The sequence below is a fragment of the Netta rufina genome (assembly GCF_964035555.1).
Source record: "Netta rufina genome assembly, chromosome: 8".
Lineage (NCBI taxonomy): Eukaryota > Metazoa > Chordata > Aves > Anseriformes > Anatidae > Netta > Netta rufina.
In genome coordinates, this window is record NC_140131.1 from 9,295,009 (window position 1) to 9,308,014 (window position 13,006).

Below are 13,006 nucleotides of genomic sequence, written 5' to 3' on the forward strand. Positions count from 1 at the left end.
GCCCGACCCACAGTGGGCAGGCAGACCCTTTCAAAGTCCATGGTCTAAAAAGTCCATTGCTGGACTTTGTTAATGCAATGCTGTCTCACAGCTGATCTTGCACAGGAGGCAACTGAGAGGTCTGTATACATCAGCTCTCCTCAGAAGAAGGGGGGAGAGCCAGGCGCCTGTAGCTGACCCAGAATAGGAAGGACTGGGGGAGAAATTATGACCCAGGAGCGACTGTGGCAGGTCCTAGACCCATCATGGGCAGATCCTCGCATCCTCTCAGCCTTGCTCTGTGGTTCAGCTGCAGCCATTGTGCTGCTGAAACGGCTGGGGCACAGGAGGATCCAGCAGAAGATGGAAGAGGCACGGAGAGCACGGGATCTGGCCCTGGAACAAATGGAGAAGGCAGCTCGCAGGTTTAAACAAGAGGTAATTTGGGGGAGAGTGTGTGTGGAGGGAAGGGAATGTATCTTGGGTAACTGAAGAAAATGGGGAGTCCTAATCAATCCCTCTTTGAATAATGGTGAGGGCAAGAGCAGGGATGTGCATGTTTTGGATCGTCACCAACCTTTTCTGATAGTCACCGCCCTGTATTGTCACCGAAAAACCCCAACCGGTAAAGGCAGCATAAAGGAGGTATTTCTTAATACTGGCCTGTTGTGGGAATCCTAAGGGTGAATGCGGTATCCAAGCTGGGGACACTCTGAATCACGTCACCAGCTAAGAAAGTGTTCCCAGACCTCCCTATGCCCTTTTCTCCTCTCCCGTTGCTCCTGCCAAGCCTTTCTGCTCCTATCCTCCTCACTCTGCCACTCGATAGGAACCTGTCCACCCCATCACCCTCAAAGTACAGGTCCCTCCAGCTTCTGCACATCAGTGACCAAAAGCCACTTCACTCTGCCCACCTAGATTTTAGGAGGTTCAGTCCTTGGGTTCAGGATTTGCCTTAAACCCCAAATAAACACTAGCTGCTTTTTTTTTCTTGGGAAGGGGCAGGGGGAGGTTGCAAAGAGGACACACACTTTTTTTTTTCCCCCAAGTTAATGATAAATTTTGTAAAACTTTAGCTGGCTTAGCCGCCATCCAAAGCATTGTCTATTAATTAGGGTGGGGCCATGCAGGAGAGTAAACAAAGACAGGTCAGACCTCTCAAACCTCTTACAGATTCATGCAACTCTCTGGTCAAGAGGCAGCTTTCTGCCTGTTTTGGATCTATTTTTACGAAGCGAGACTCTGCAAATTCCCCATCAGCAAATTCCCCGCTCCAGTAGACAGAGTGCTATGCGGCAGGTCTGCATTTCTACGGGGAGTGTCTTTTAAAAAATCTCTGTTCAAGGTCACTGCTGGGCAGATGTTAGAACCGGGGATTCACAACCTCAACACCAGCCTTTTCGGTCATGTCCATCCCTCTGTGCCGAATTTCTTACCCTTTGCAGAACCCAGGCACCCAGACCGCACACATCCTCTCACTGCCCATGGTGGAGCTGGCAGAGAAGCTGAAGGAGGGGTCCCTGTCCCCGGAGAGCGTCCTTTACTCCTACATGGGCAAAGTGAGTGAAATGTACAGCATTCAGGGCTCTTCTGCTGAGGCAGCAGAAGGGGCTTTCAAACTGAAAAACAGCCCATTTTCTGGGAGAAGCAGCAAGGCCGGAGATCACAATTTGTCAATGCTGAGATGGATGAAGAGTGGCTTGTGGGTGAATGAGTAGAACAGGGATCCAGGGCAGAAAATGATCCCAGAAAGAAATATCTAAACTTTATGTGTAAGGTCTGAATGCTGGAGGTTTGAGGACATTGAATACTCATCTTGAAAACTCAATTTAAATGCTGTTTCCTTCCTTCCACCTACTCACTTGCTTCTCTGGAGAGGCTTTGGAGGTGACTCAGGAGGTGAACTGTGTGATAGACTTCATTCATGGCTGTGAGGATCAGCTCCAGAAAGTGAAGAAGCAGAAGGAGAAGGGGCTGCTCTATGGCATTCCCGTCAGCATCAAGGACCACATTAACTGCAAGGTACATCCCTAATACCCTTATCCTTGGTCTGGAGCTGGGAACAGAGCAGGATGTCCAGTCCTCTGCCCTCATACAAGGAATCCAGCCTGATCCTTTTAATCTCATCGCTACTAGCCAAAAGTTCCCTCAGGCAAGGATGTTCTGGACTATTTATTTGTGGGGTCAGTAAACCTGTCTTCTGACAAAAATTCAGTTTTCTTGGAAAATTCCTAACTTGCTGTGATCTGGAACTTTCCTCAGGTAGGAAAGTTCCATTCTGGCTGTGAGAAAAGTTAGGTGGGAGCTTTGTCAAAGGAGGTGTCAGGGCTTATGTCTGTAGTTGTTACAGCTCCAAACAGCATCTGTACTGGTACCTAAAGAACTGTGCTTCCCATCCCCAAGGGCCACATCTCCTCTGGTGGGCTGGTGAAGCTTCTGGGCCAAGTGAAGGAAGAAGACAGTGTCATCGTCCAGGTTCTAAAGAGCCAGGGGGCAATCCCCTTCGTGAAAACCAACATCCCTCAGACAATGATAAAGTAATCTTGTGTTTGCCTTTCCGAAAACACTGTGTCATGCAGCTCTGTGATCTAAGGGTGGGTGGGGCCCACATGCATATGCTCCCACTCTTGTCCAAACTAATCATGCACTGTGAATTAATTGCCTCCTTACTTTAATCTGAGTCATTCTATCCTCGGTCTTCCTGCAAAATACTACAGGGACATTATATCTCTTATATTTGATGCCTCTTTCTTCATAAACTAACTGTCCCAACAAATCTGCTTCACACTGATCCTACCCTCCAGGATTAATTCCACACTCATCCCTGTGCAGATGCTCTGTGCCTTGCATTTATGGTTTGCAGAGGCAGAAGTACCTCACTCACCTGCTGGTTTTCCCTCTCCCCAGCTATGACTGCAGCAATCTGATTTTCGGCCAGACCCTGAACCCCCTCAACCACCAGAAAACCCCCGGAGGCTCCTCAGGAGGGGAGGGAGCTCTGATCGCAGGGGGAGGCTCCATCCTGGGCATCGGCTCAGACGTGGCTGGCAGCATCCGCCTGCCGTCCAGCTTCTGCGGGCTGTGCGGGCTCAAACCCACAGGCAACAGGATCAGGTACAACCTAACTTCTGTCCCTTTCTCCACCCACTGTGGAGGCTGACGTGTCCCCCACCATGCGTAACCCAACACAACAGATGTCCATGTTTTCCTCCAGGTTTAAGTTACCACATTAATCTGCCTGCTCCTTTTCATCAGCTAGGACTAAGGACTCTGTTGATGATCTCCATGACACATGATGACCTCCAACTGTTAACGCAATAAAGACTTAATTTATGAGTCACAGTCGGGAAACTGAAGGGAAATGCTGCAGGAACATCTACTTTTTAGATACTTTCCAGCCCTAGCATTGTTTGTAAGAGTTCTCTCTGTATCAGAGCTGGTTTACTCCCACGTGAGGAATTTCATGCACCAGGGAAAGAAGATAATAGCAACTATCTCTAACCCCTAGCAGCTCACAGCCCCTGAAAGTCTTCATTGTCTAGAAAGTGTCAAGTCTTTGTGGGACCTTTCGTTCTCTTGTATGTTGCCTGGGGAGAATTAGGAAGTCTGCAGCCCAGCATGGTGACTTGCCTCACAGCAAGAGCTGCTCCTAATCTGTTTCTCCCATTACGTTCCTAGCAAACTGGGTGTGGTTTCTCCTATCACAGGAATGTACTCAGGTAAGTCCATCCAGATGATACATTGCTACTGTCAAACCTTCACTTCTTGCATCTCCTTCCGTTGCTGTGATGCCAGCTCAGTGTGCTTGCTCAGTTATGTGTTTCGCAACCAATTTAGACAGGTAATCTATTAGTCCAGAGCCTGCCTCATGCTATTACATTTTTGCACCATTTATTCTGTTCTGGATTGTGATCGGGGTTAACCTCATCACGGCAGAACTGAAGCAACAGACGTTCAGTTCAGGCAGTGCAGTGCATAACAGTGAGAAATGGGAGATGTGCATCTCAAAGGCCTGCAATATTTCACTGGATGGTTTGAAGACTCTGCTGGCCTCGGTTGCTGCCAGGCGGTAGTGCTGTTGGCAGTACGGCTGCAGTTCGTGCTCCTCTTGAGTGGGACTTGTGCCTGCAGAAGCCTGGCCCAGAAGGTCAACCTCAGTAGGTGGCACTAGGCCTCTGCTCTGAGACTTAGGGACTGTTGCTGCTGGGCTTTCTTGCTCACTTCTTGCACAGACATTGCCTTCATTCCACATTCCTCTTCCCTGACCTGAATTAAACTGCTGTCTGCTGAGTCACCACCAGTTACTAGAAGAGAGCTCCAGGCCCATCTGCCTGCAGTGATGGGATCTTTGTGCTTGCAGTGACAGGGACGCTGGGGCCGATGGCAAGAGATGTGGACAGCCTGGCCCTCTGCATGAAGGCACTGCTCTGTGATGAGATGTTCCGGCTGGATCCCACCTTGCCCCCCATCCCCTTTGATGATGAGGTAAAGCTCAGAGGCACTGTGATGCCTCCACTTTCCCATCACGAAAGTGAGATTTTGGGAGATTCACAACTGGTTTAATGTCTCAAGATAGTGAAGGACCTAGAGAGGCAAGTCTGCTTTGGAACTGAGGGGCCCCACATGAGCAACTACAAGAAGTCACACAGCTGGCTTGCCCTGATGAGACCTGCTTGATACTGACCCCTTACCCAGCAATAGCCAGGACAAGTTTGCTGGCTCCATCCTGGCCCAGTTTCTAAAGGAGCTGTTTTTGTTCTGATCAGAGAAACACCTCTCACTCTTTTAATGAGAGTCTGGTTTAACAGTCACTGACTTAAGAAATCATTGCCCTTTTCTGTTAGCTCTCTATTTCTACCATCTGATTGCTGCTTTCTGGCTCAGGTCCTAGAATCATAGTGTCCTTCAGTTGTCCCTGATATATGGACAATACAGACCAGTCAATTACCCTCAAGGAACAAGCTGTAGCCAAGTGAATTGTTCAGATGCTATCACATCTCCTATCTCATAGTTGGGACAAGTTCACATGGCAGGACGTAGTGTCTTTCTGACCACACCAAGACCACTGCTGAAGCTCTGTCTTCTGGTCAACAGTGCTTTCCACCAGCCCTATTACTCCTGTCATTCCTCCAACTCAGGACACCTCAGATGCTGCCTTCCTGAGCCCTAGAATGGTCTGATCTGGTACATCTCACATGTCAAGCAATGGCTCCTCTCCTCACAGGTTTACAGCAGTTCAAAGCCACTCCGGATTGGGTATTATGAAGGAGATGGCTACTTCCAGCCCTCACCCAGCATGAAACGGGCCATTCAGGAGACCAGAAAGCTCCTCCAGGAAGCGGGGCATACGGTGAGTTTTTATGCCTGTGGTTACCAGGAGCTGCTGTCCTTCTGCTTCTTACAGAATTCGGACAAGTCATTTCCCATCTCCTCTTTCACTGCCCATCAAATAAAGCCATTCCTCCCTGCCAAAATGCAATTGTCTGTTTCCCAAACCAAAGTGATCTCGCTTATGTTTCTGGCCTAGCAGACAGGAAAATCACCTTCAGATTCAGAGTTCACCTCCAAGTCTGTCTTCTTTAAAGCAGTGTGGGGCATGTTTTTTTCCCATCATGTTTGGTGTCCCCATAAATATCAAACTCACAGCAGCCTCCATAACCCCTCAGCTGCTGAATACAGTTTACAGATTTCTTGGTTGGTAAGGGTTTTGGAGCAGTTGACCTGCAAATAGACCCTTTCTAGCCTAAATTATACTGTGATTCCACTGATGGCAATTTGTATATGGGTGCTGCTCCAGTAATTAGTATAAATTAAAAGTATTTGGTGTTTTGAAGCCTCTAGATATTCTTCTCTAAGGAGTGGAGAAGAGGAGCCCACGCCAAGTCACATCATAAATAAGTGCTAATGCCTTGGAGACAGGAGAGGACAGCTGGCAGATGGCACCAGCCCAGGTCCCTCTGAAAATGCAGAGTGGCACAGCCCCTACTGCAAGATCCCCACCTCCATCCTGTTCTGCAGCCCTAGGCACTGGGAGCAGCTGGTGGGTGGCCCATAGTCACGGTTCCCAGCTGTTTCTGGCACATTGATCCACAAATGTGTGAGCCCCAGGGGAACCTGAGGCAAAAGACAGTGGTGTGAGCTGCCCAGAGGTGACCTACCATGTCCCTTGTACTTGAGAAGGCATCACAGTGGTAGGCTGCAACCCAGCATGACCCAAGCAGGGGTGCAGAACTGCTGGGCACACATTCCTGCTGTGTTACACCTTCCCACCACTTCCCACTCATCTCATTGTTGAGTCAGGAATGTTTAAAGAGGGCTCTGTGAATCATTTGTCTTTCTTGCATCCTGAACGGGGATGGTTTTCCTGCAGCTTATTCCCTTTGCACCGCCCAAGATTGACTACGTGGTAGATGAGCTGTTCACCAGAGGGATTTTCTCGGATGGTGCTGCTCACCTGGTGGACTGCTTGTGAGTAAAACCCGCTTGCTTTCAGTGCTGGCCCTGGGACTTGGCACTATATGGCCAGTGGATGCATTCAGAGTGTTTTTATTCCTGTGGGTGTGTACTAAAGAGTGGGCAGTACAGGAGCTATTTTTGGAAGGGTAAAATTAACATGGGCAGCAGCTAGTTCAGGAGGGTAGGTCATATGCGTCAGTAACCCTGTGCAGTAATAACATGCTGTGTGTCCACAGTGCTCTGGCACTGTGTTTTTATGCAGTTAGCTTTTGGTGCAGGGGAAACACCACACACTGTAGGACTTCCCCTGGAGGTGGGTTAGACCTGGAGGGCAGCTCACTCCTCCTAAGCAGGAAGAAAATCGGATGAGAAAGATCGTGGGTGAGGATAAAGACAGGGAGATTGCTTACTGATCACCATCACGTACTGTGTTTTTGCCCTTTCTCACGTACACGTTCAGAAAAGCACCACCAGTGTTGTTGAGGGGCCCAGCCATGCCCTGAGGTGGGCTGGTGGAGCTGGCCATGACCAGCATGGGGCAGCCCCGGCCTCTCCTCACAGAGCACCAGGCAGCTCTCCCTCCACACACCACAGTGGGCGCTGAGGCCATCCCTCTGCTCCATTTCAAGGACATCTACCACAAACATCTACCACTTGGCTCAGGGGTAGCATTGGCCTTCCCGTATCAGGTACCCTCTGGCACAGGTTGCTGTTCTTCACCACCCCTTCACTCTCTGCCCTTCCAGCAAAGGAGACATTGTGGATCCCAACCTCAAATCCCAGTTCAATACTTACAGGCTTCCTGCTCTGGTGAAAAGGATCTTGGCTATCATTCTGAAACCCATTGTAAGTATGAGGACATTTTGTCTGTGTTACAGGAATTGTGCAAGGTGGGAAAGCTTCCACGTGAAGGGTGGTGGGCTGCTCCACTCAGAGCTTTGCTGCTTCATGTCAAAAGTCTGATGGTTTTCAAAGAAAAACACACTAAAGTAAACTTAGTCCCTAAGCAAGGATATAAACAGCATCTCCACATCCAGGAGATGCTCTCCAGGGCTAGCAATGTTGTCTAGAGCCTTATTTCCATGGGTTGTTGTGATTGAATGTATAAATTAATGTTGGAGTAAAACCACCTCATTGGAGACTACCTGTTCTTCAGAGCCACTTCTGCTAGGACAAGAAGTGTGCTCAAAATACAGTGTCATGGTAGCCTATGTCATGCTGGCATGCCAGCAGCATATTTTAGATGCACTGTTGTTGACTAATCCCAGATTTTTCCTCTTCCCTCTGAAAGTACCCACGAATCGCTCGGGATCTCAATGCTCTCTGTGGAGTGGGGTAAGTGGCATTAAAATAACTCTAAAGGAAGGGATGTACATGAATATGTCCACTGGGTTCGTGGCATCTATCTAGATGTTAACTTGCTGGATAAAACCCTGTCATGGGGCTGTGCAGCGCAGGCTAAGCCTGCATGAATACATGCTGCCTCAGCACCACCTGGGCTCAGCATGGTGTTATCCAGGGCTATGCAGCCAGAGATTATTTTAAGAGCTCATCTTGGCAGGGCTAGGAAGTCTCAGCACAGGCAGATACAGGCTGTTTTCCTCAGTGTCAGGGGAATTCTGGTACCCAGAGCAGCATGTACCAACATGATGGAGAGGTATCTGCATGTGGATGCAGTATGGTGTGAAATACAGACATCTCTGAGAGAGGCAAGAGAAAAAAAAAAAAAAGAAAAAGAAAAAAAAAAAAAAAACAACTGCTGAGAGCAGCTGAATGTAAAAGACCACCATGATTTTTGTCGGGGTGCCAGAACAAGTGGAAGCATGGTGGTAAGCTCTTGTGGTGTACCTGTAAATACTTGTGAATCTGTGCAATCATCTAGGTAATACTATAGCTTCTTCCAAGAACAGTCAAACAGTTTCCATAAAAGTGGGCTAGAAGTGTATTTTTAAAAATGTTTTCTGTTGCTACAGTCCCATTGCTGATTAATTCTGCCACCTTTCCAGGTCTGCCAAAAACCTCTGGGATCAGCATGCAGCAGTAGCGGTAAGATGATTTCTTTTACCTTACTAAGTATAGTGAGATCCCTAAAATTTCTGAGCAGTTGCTTTCAGCTCTGTGATTGATTTGGTGTTAGAAATTGATCATGAGGAAATAAAATGGCTGGGCTTTTCTTTGAAATTCAGTCTTTACAAAAAGCGGTAAGAGCTCAAGACAATAGATAGTCATGTGGACGTCTCTGCTTCCTGGAATATGGGGAAGAAAAATTATCCAGTGCCCTGCATTTTCTAAGCAGAAAGAGCATAAAAACAACCACTGAAGATGAGGCTTCATTTTTAATGCTTTCCATCTCTTGGTGTAAATCCTTCATTTTAGACATTAGGTGCTATTATCATTAGTTAAAACCATGCTTGAGCAGAGATGCTCAAGCAGAGATGCTGGGAGTGTGTTATGGTTTAACAGGTCGAGCTGCTAAGCACCACACAGCTGCTCACTCACTCCCTGCTGCAGGATGTGGGAAAGAACTGAAAAAGCTACAAGTGAAACAACTCACGGATTGAAATAAAGTTATTTTAATAAGGAAAAAAAAAAAAAGTAAAAGCGATGCAAAACATTATTGCTTGCCACCAGCCAACTGGTGCCCAGTTGTTGAGCAACAACAGCAGCCCCCCTGCCAACTCCCCCCTGTATTTGTTGTTCCATATGGCACACACGCTATGGGACACCCCCCTGGCCAGCCTGGGCCAGCTGTCCCAGCTGTGTCCCCTCCCAGCTCCTTGGGCACCCCCAGCCCCTCGCTGGCAGGGCAGTGTGAGAAGCTGGGAAGGCCTTGGCTCTGTGCAAGCACTGCTCTGCAACAACTGAAACATCAGTGTGCTGTCAACATTATTTTCGTTCTAAATCTAAAACATGGCACAATACCAGCTGCTGTGAAGAAAATTAACTCTGGCCCAGCCAAAACCAGGACAGAGTAAAAAAACGCATTTGTGAACAATTTGGCTCAGGTGTATTTTGTATGAACTCGTTCTAGTTCAGGAATAAAGGACAGGAAGCGTTGTCCTGGACAACTGAGTCCAGCACTGCTCACAAACCAATCATATTCCTCTTCAAAGCTAGTTGGATTTTGCACCTGTATTTATTTTATTTGGCCATCTCCTCTCTTCCCGCTCTGATAATTGTAAAGCTTTGTATTTCCCTTGTTTATTCACTTGCAGTTTATTCTCATTTTATTCCCGTCCTTGAGATTAAATAACACCTCTCCTCTCTGGTATTTTCCACTGCCTCCCTTGTCCTTGATCTATTTATAGAGAGCAGTTGTATCCCCGTTCAGCTGGTGTTTTGCAAGGCTGAAGAAGCCGAGCTGTTTTAGTGTCTCCCCACAAGCCAGGATCCACGTTCCCTGTTCCTCACAACCCTTCCTAGAGAACAAACACAGCCCCAGAGTGCACCATGCAGCTTCCATCAATGTCGGTCACGAGACGGAAGTGCATGCTCACTTGCAGCAGGTCTGACAGACCATAGATCATAAGAAAAACTTCTGTAAACCAGCCTGGGCTGATGGGAGTATTTGGAAGGAAAAGGTCTGATTGCTCAGTGTTGGATTTTTCTTTTTATTTTTTAAGGTGAAAACAGATCATCCTTCCAGCACTCCTATCCCTTTACTGCTTCCCCCCCCCAAAAAAAATAAAAATTAAAATTAAAAAAAATCTCAAAAAGCTTTGTCAACCGCAATGATATTTCAGATTGTTTTGCTTTAGCAAAACCATTATTCACAGTTTCTACTGCAAGCAAATGCCGATCCAAAAATTTTGGCTAGCTACCAGCTTTCCTCTCAGAAAAAAAATGAGATTAGCTGCATTGACTGTATTTCCTGGAAACCCTTTCTTTTGTCAAACTTTCAGCAGGAAGGATCTCAGACTGCTGGTGGAATTTGAGGTCAGATAAAAAATAGCCTGGTGGTCAGGGCTTTCATAAATGATGTGAGAGACCCTTGTACAGAAAAGTTGGGGTAAGATTGCACAGAACAGGGTCTGGAACATGGGACAAATGTGTCCTATAACCAGGGTAGGCTGCGGAAGTAGCCACACTGGTCTGTCTGTATCTATTTACTAAGAGAAAGTGGAACAGCTCTTTTGAGGGTAGATTCATTCATTGCCTGATGTTCAGCAAAGGTGTAGAAATCCAAAATGCAAATCTAGTTCTCTCTTGGATGTACAGTACAAACCCAAAGCTGTGACTCCTACATCCTAGAGGAGAAGACTACAGGCTTACCTAACCGTCTCTTGCTGCTTCTTTTTCTTACCTATAACCCAATGCAGAATGAAAGCAGGTTTTGTGAAAATATTTGGAATTCATGTCTTCTATCCAAGTTTCTTCTACCAAAATAACAAAGCTTTTAGGAAATGGATTTTTTAGTGAGCTGAACATGATTCTTTGTATTACTGTTGATTTCCATTCAATCAAATCTGAAGATAAAACTGTACATAAGAAGGATTTGGTTAATACTCAAAGGAATCAACTCTGAAATGCCCACATAGCACCATGTCTAGGTCTGAGCAGGACATGGTATTCTGCCAGAAAACCTAGAGTTGGAAGAACAAAACCCATTGGCTCTTTCAAAGCACAGCTCAGATTTGATTTGATTTTTCACTTTTATCCAAGCAGGGTTTTTTTTGTCCTTTTTCCATGCTGTAGGCATTGATCTGCCACTGCTGTCCAACAAACATTGTTCATCATCCGCTCTGTCTTTCCCTCTAGGTTTACCGTACCGAGTTCATTGCTAAATGGAGAAAGCAAAGACTGGATGTGATTCTCTGTCCTGCACTGGGTCCAGCCTTTAACCATGGCTATGCTGGGAAGCTGTTTGGTAATCTTCACTGAGATGTCTCTAGATGCATCCACAGTGGTGTTTATGGGCACAGCAGGAGCAAGATATTTTGGTCTCATTAACATTCCCCAAGCCATGTGCAGTGCCTGCTCTTCCCTCCAGGGAAGATAGCAAAGGGACGTCTCCTCTGGGTGGGCCTCCCCATGCCCCCACCCCATCTGAGCTGCAGATGTTTGGATTACTATGGAACAGCATTAAGTGACTCATCTGTCCCAGCCATTACTGGGTGACTTTCCCTTGTATCATCTGTCCTGCAAAGTGCTTGTGAGGATAGTTGTTAGAGTTCTGGCTGCCCTTAGCACCAGAGCAGGCTCTTCTGACTGTGGTTATCTATGTTCTCCAAGACTTTAAAAATAGCAGAAAGACTAAGTTGCCTCTGACTTGCAGAAAGAGGCAATCTAATAGCTTCCTGCTGTCAGGGTCCTCCAGCCCTCTGAGATCCAAAATGCCCAAGATGGTGGTGTAGTCCCAGACCTGGACATCTGGATTATCTTGAAAAGATAGCCAGGGTTTTTCTCTGGGCTATGGTTGACATAGATTCAGACTTTGTCACAGACCTAATCTCCACCGTGACTGACAGGTGAAGTCATGGGGCTCACTCTGATTTCAACAGCCGTGCAGCCCTCAAACTTCCCCACCAAAAGTCCCTTTAAAAACAGCACGTTCCCTTTTAAAACAGCACGTTTTCATTGTCTCTTTAGGTCCAGCAACTCCAGTTCAAAATCCCTTTAAACCAAATCGTCACCTGAAAGTCCTTGCTGTCCCAGCACCCTTAAATTTTGCCATTGTGCATGCTCTGTGTGATCTTTTCCAGCTGCAACCTCCTATACCAACTTATACAATGTCTTAAACTTCCCTGCTGGAGTGGTGCCTGTCAGCACAGTCACAAAAGCTGATGAAGAAGAACTGAAGCATTACCGAGGGCACTACGGGGACCCTTGGGATAAGAGGCTGAAAGAGGTGAGCAAGGAAAGAGCTTAAGTCTTAGCAGAAGGCTATGACTGGCACAGTGGCACATTGTCCCATATCTTCTCTCTATCTCATAATGAGAGTGGAAACTTCTTTAGTGATGTGGTTGCATATAACGTGTTACCACCCTGAATGTGGTACAGATAAGCTGGTGTACACCAGCCTGCCAACTGTCCCCTTGCATATCTTTCGTCGACTTTCTTTCTTTACTGCCAAAAGACAGCATTTTCTTCTTGTGCAACACCTTGGGTGCTCTGACTCAACACCACACTTATTTTTTTTACAGGCTGTGGAAGGAGCTGTGGGGCTGCCTGTGGCTGTCCAATGTGTGGCTTTGCCATGGCAGGAGGAGCTGTGCCTGCGGTTCATGAAGGAGGTGGAGACACTGTCCCGTGGCACAAGGAGAAATGTGTGATTTATCAGGATCTGCCTCCATGATAGCTTTTAATTCCCTGTCCTCCTCTCCAGTCACCTTCTACCTAATGCACAAAGCAAAGTAGATAGCGAGCTGCAGACTCTGAACCACCATTTCAATAAAATGACAATAAATGCTCTTTAAAAAAAGTCAGCAAAATCTCATCTCTGTCCAAACTGTTTGTTAAATTGGGACAAAAGTAAAAGAAAGAAATGAGAGTTCACGTTGGACCAAAGGAGTCCAATAACTGTAGTGAAGTTATATTTGTTGTATGACATGAGGCTGAAAAGGTGTTTACA

The 13,006-nt window shown here is 46.9% G+C and overlaps 1 protein-coding gene across 1 annotated transcript; it reads left to right on the forward strand.

The window, feature by feature from the left end:
- Nucleotides 1–207: 207 nt before the first annotated feature.
- Nucleotides 208–12,707, forward strand: LOC311211987 (vitamin D3 hydroxylase-associated protein; the record flags this gene model as incomplete). The annotated part of the gene is made up of 15 exons (XM_084291058.1): nucleotides 208–417; nucleotides 1,425–1,538; nucleotides 1,858–2,001; nucleotides 2,383–2,516; nucleotides 2,887–3,093; nucleotides 3,658–3,698; nucleotides 4,340–4,464; nucleotides 5,204–5,329; nucleotides 6,350–6,447; nucleotides 7,182–7,281; nucleotides 7,727–7,770; nucleotides 8,442–8,481; nucleotides 11,194–11,302; nucleotides 12,138–12,283; nucleotides 12,579–12,707. 15 exons carry the CDS (start codon nucleotides 208–210, stop codon nucleotides 12,705–12,707), a joined length of 1,767 nt encoding a protein of 588 aa, XP_084147184.1.
- Nucleotides 12,708–13,006: the final 299 nt, after the last annotated feature.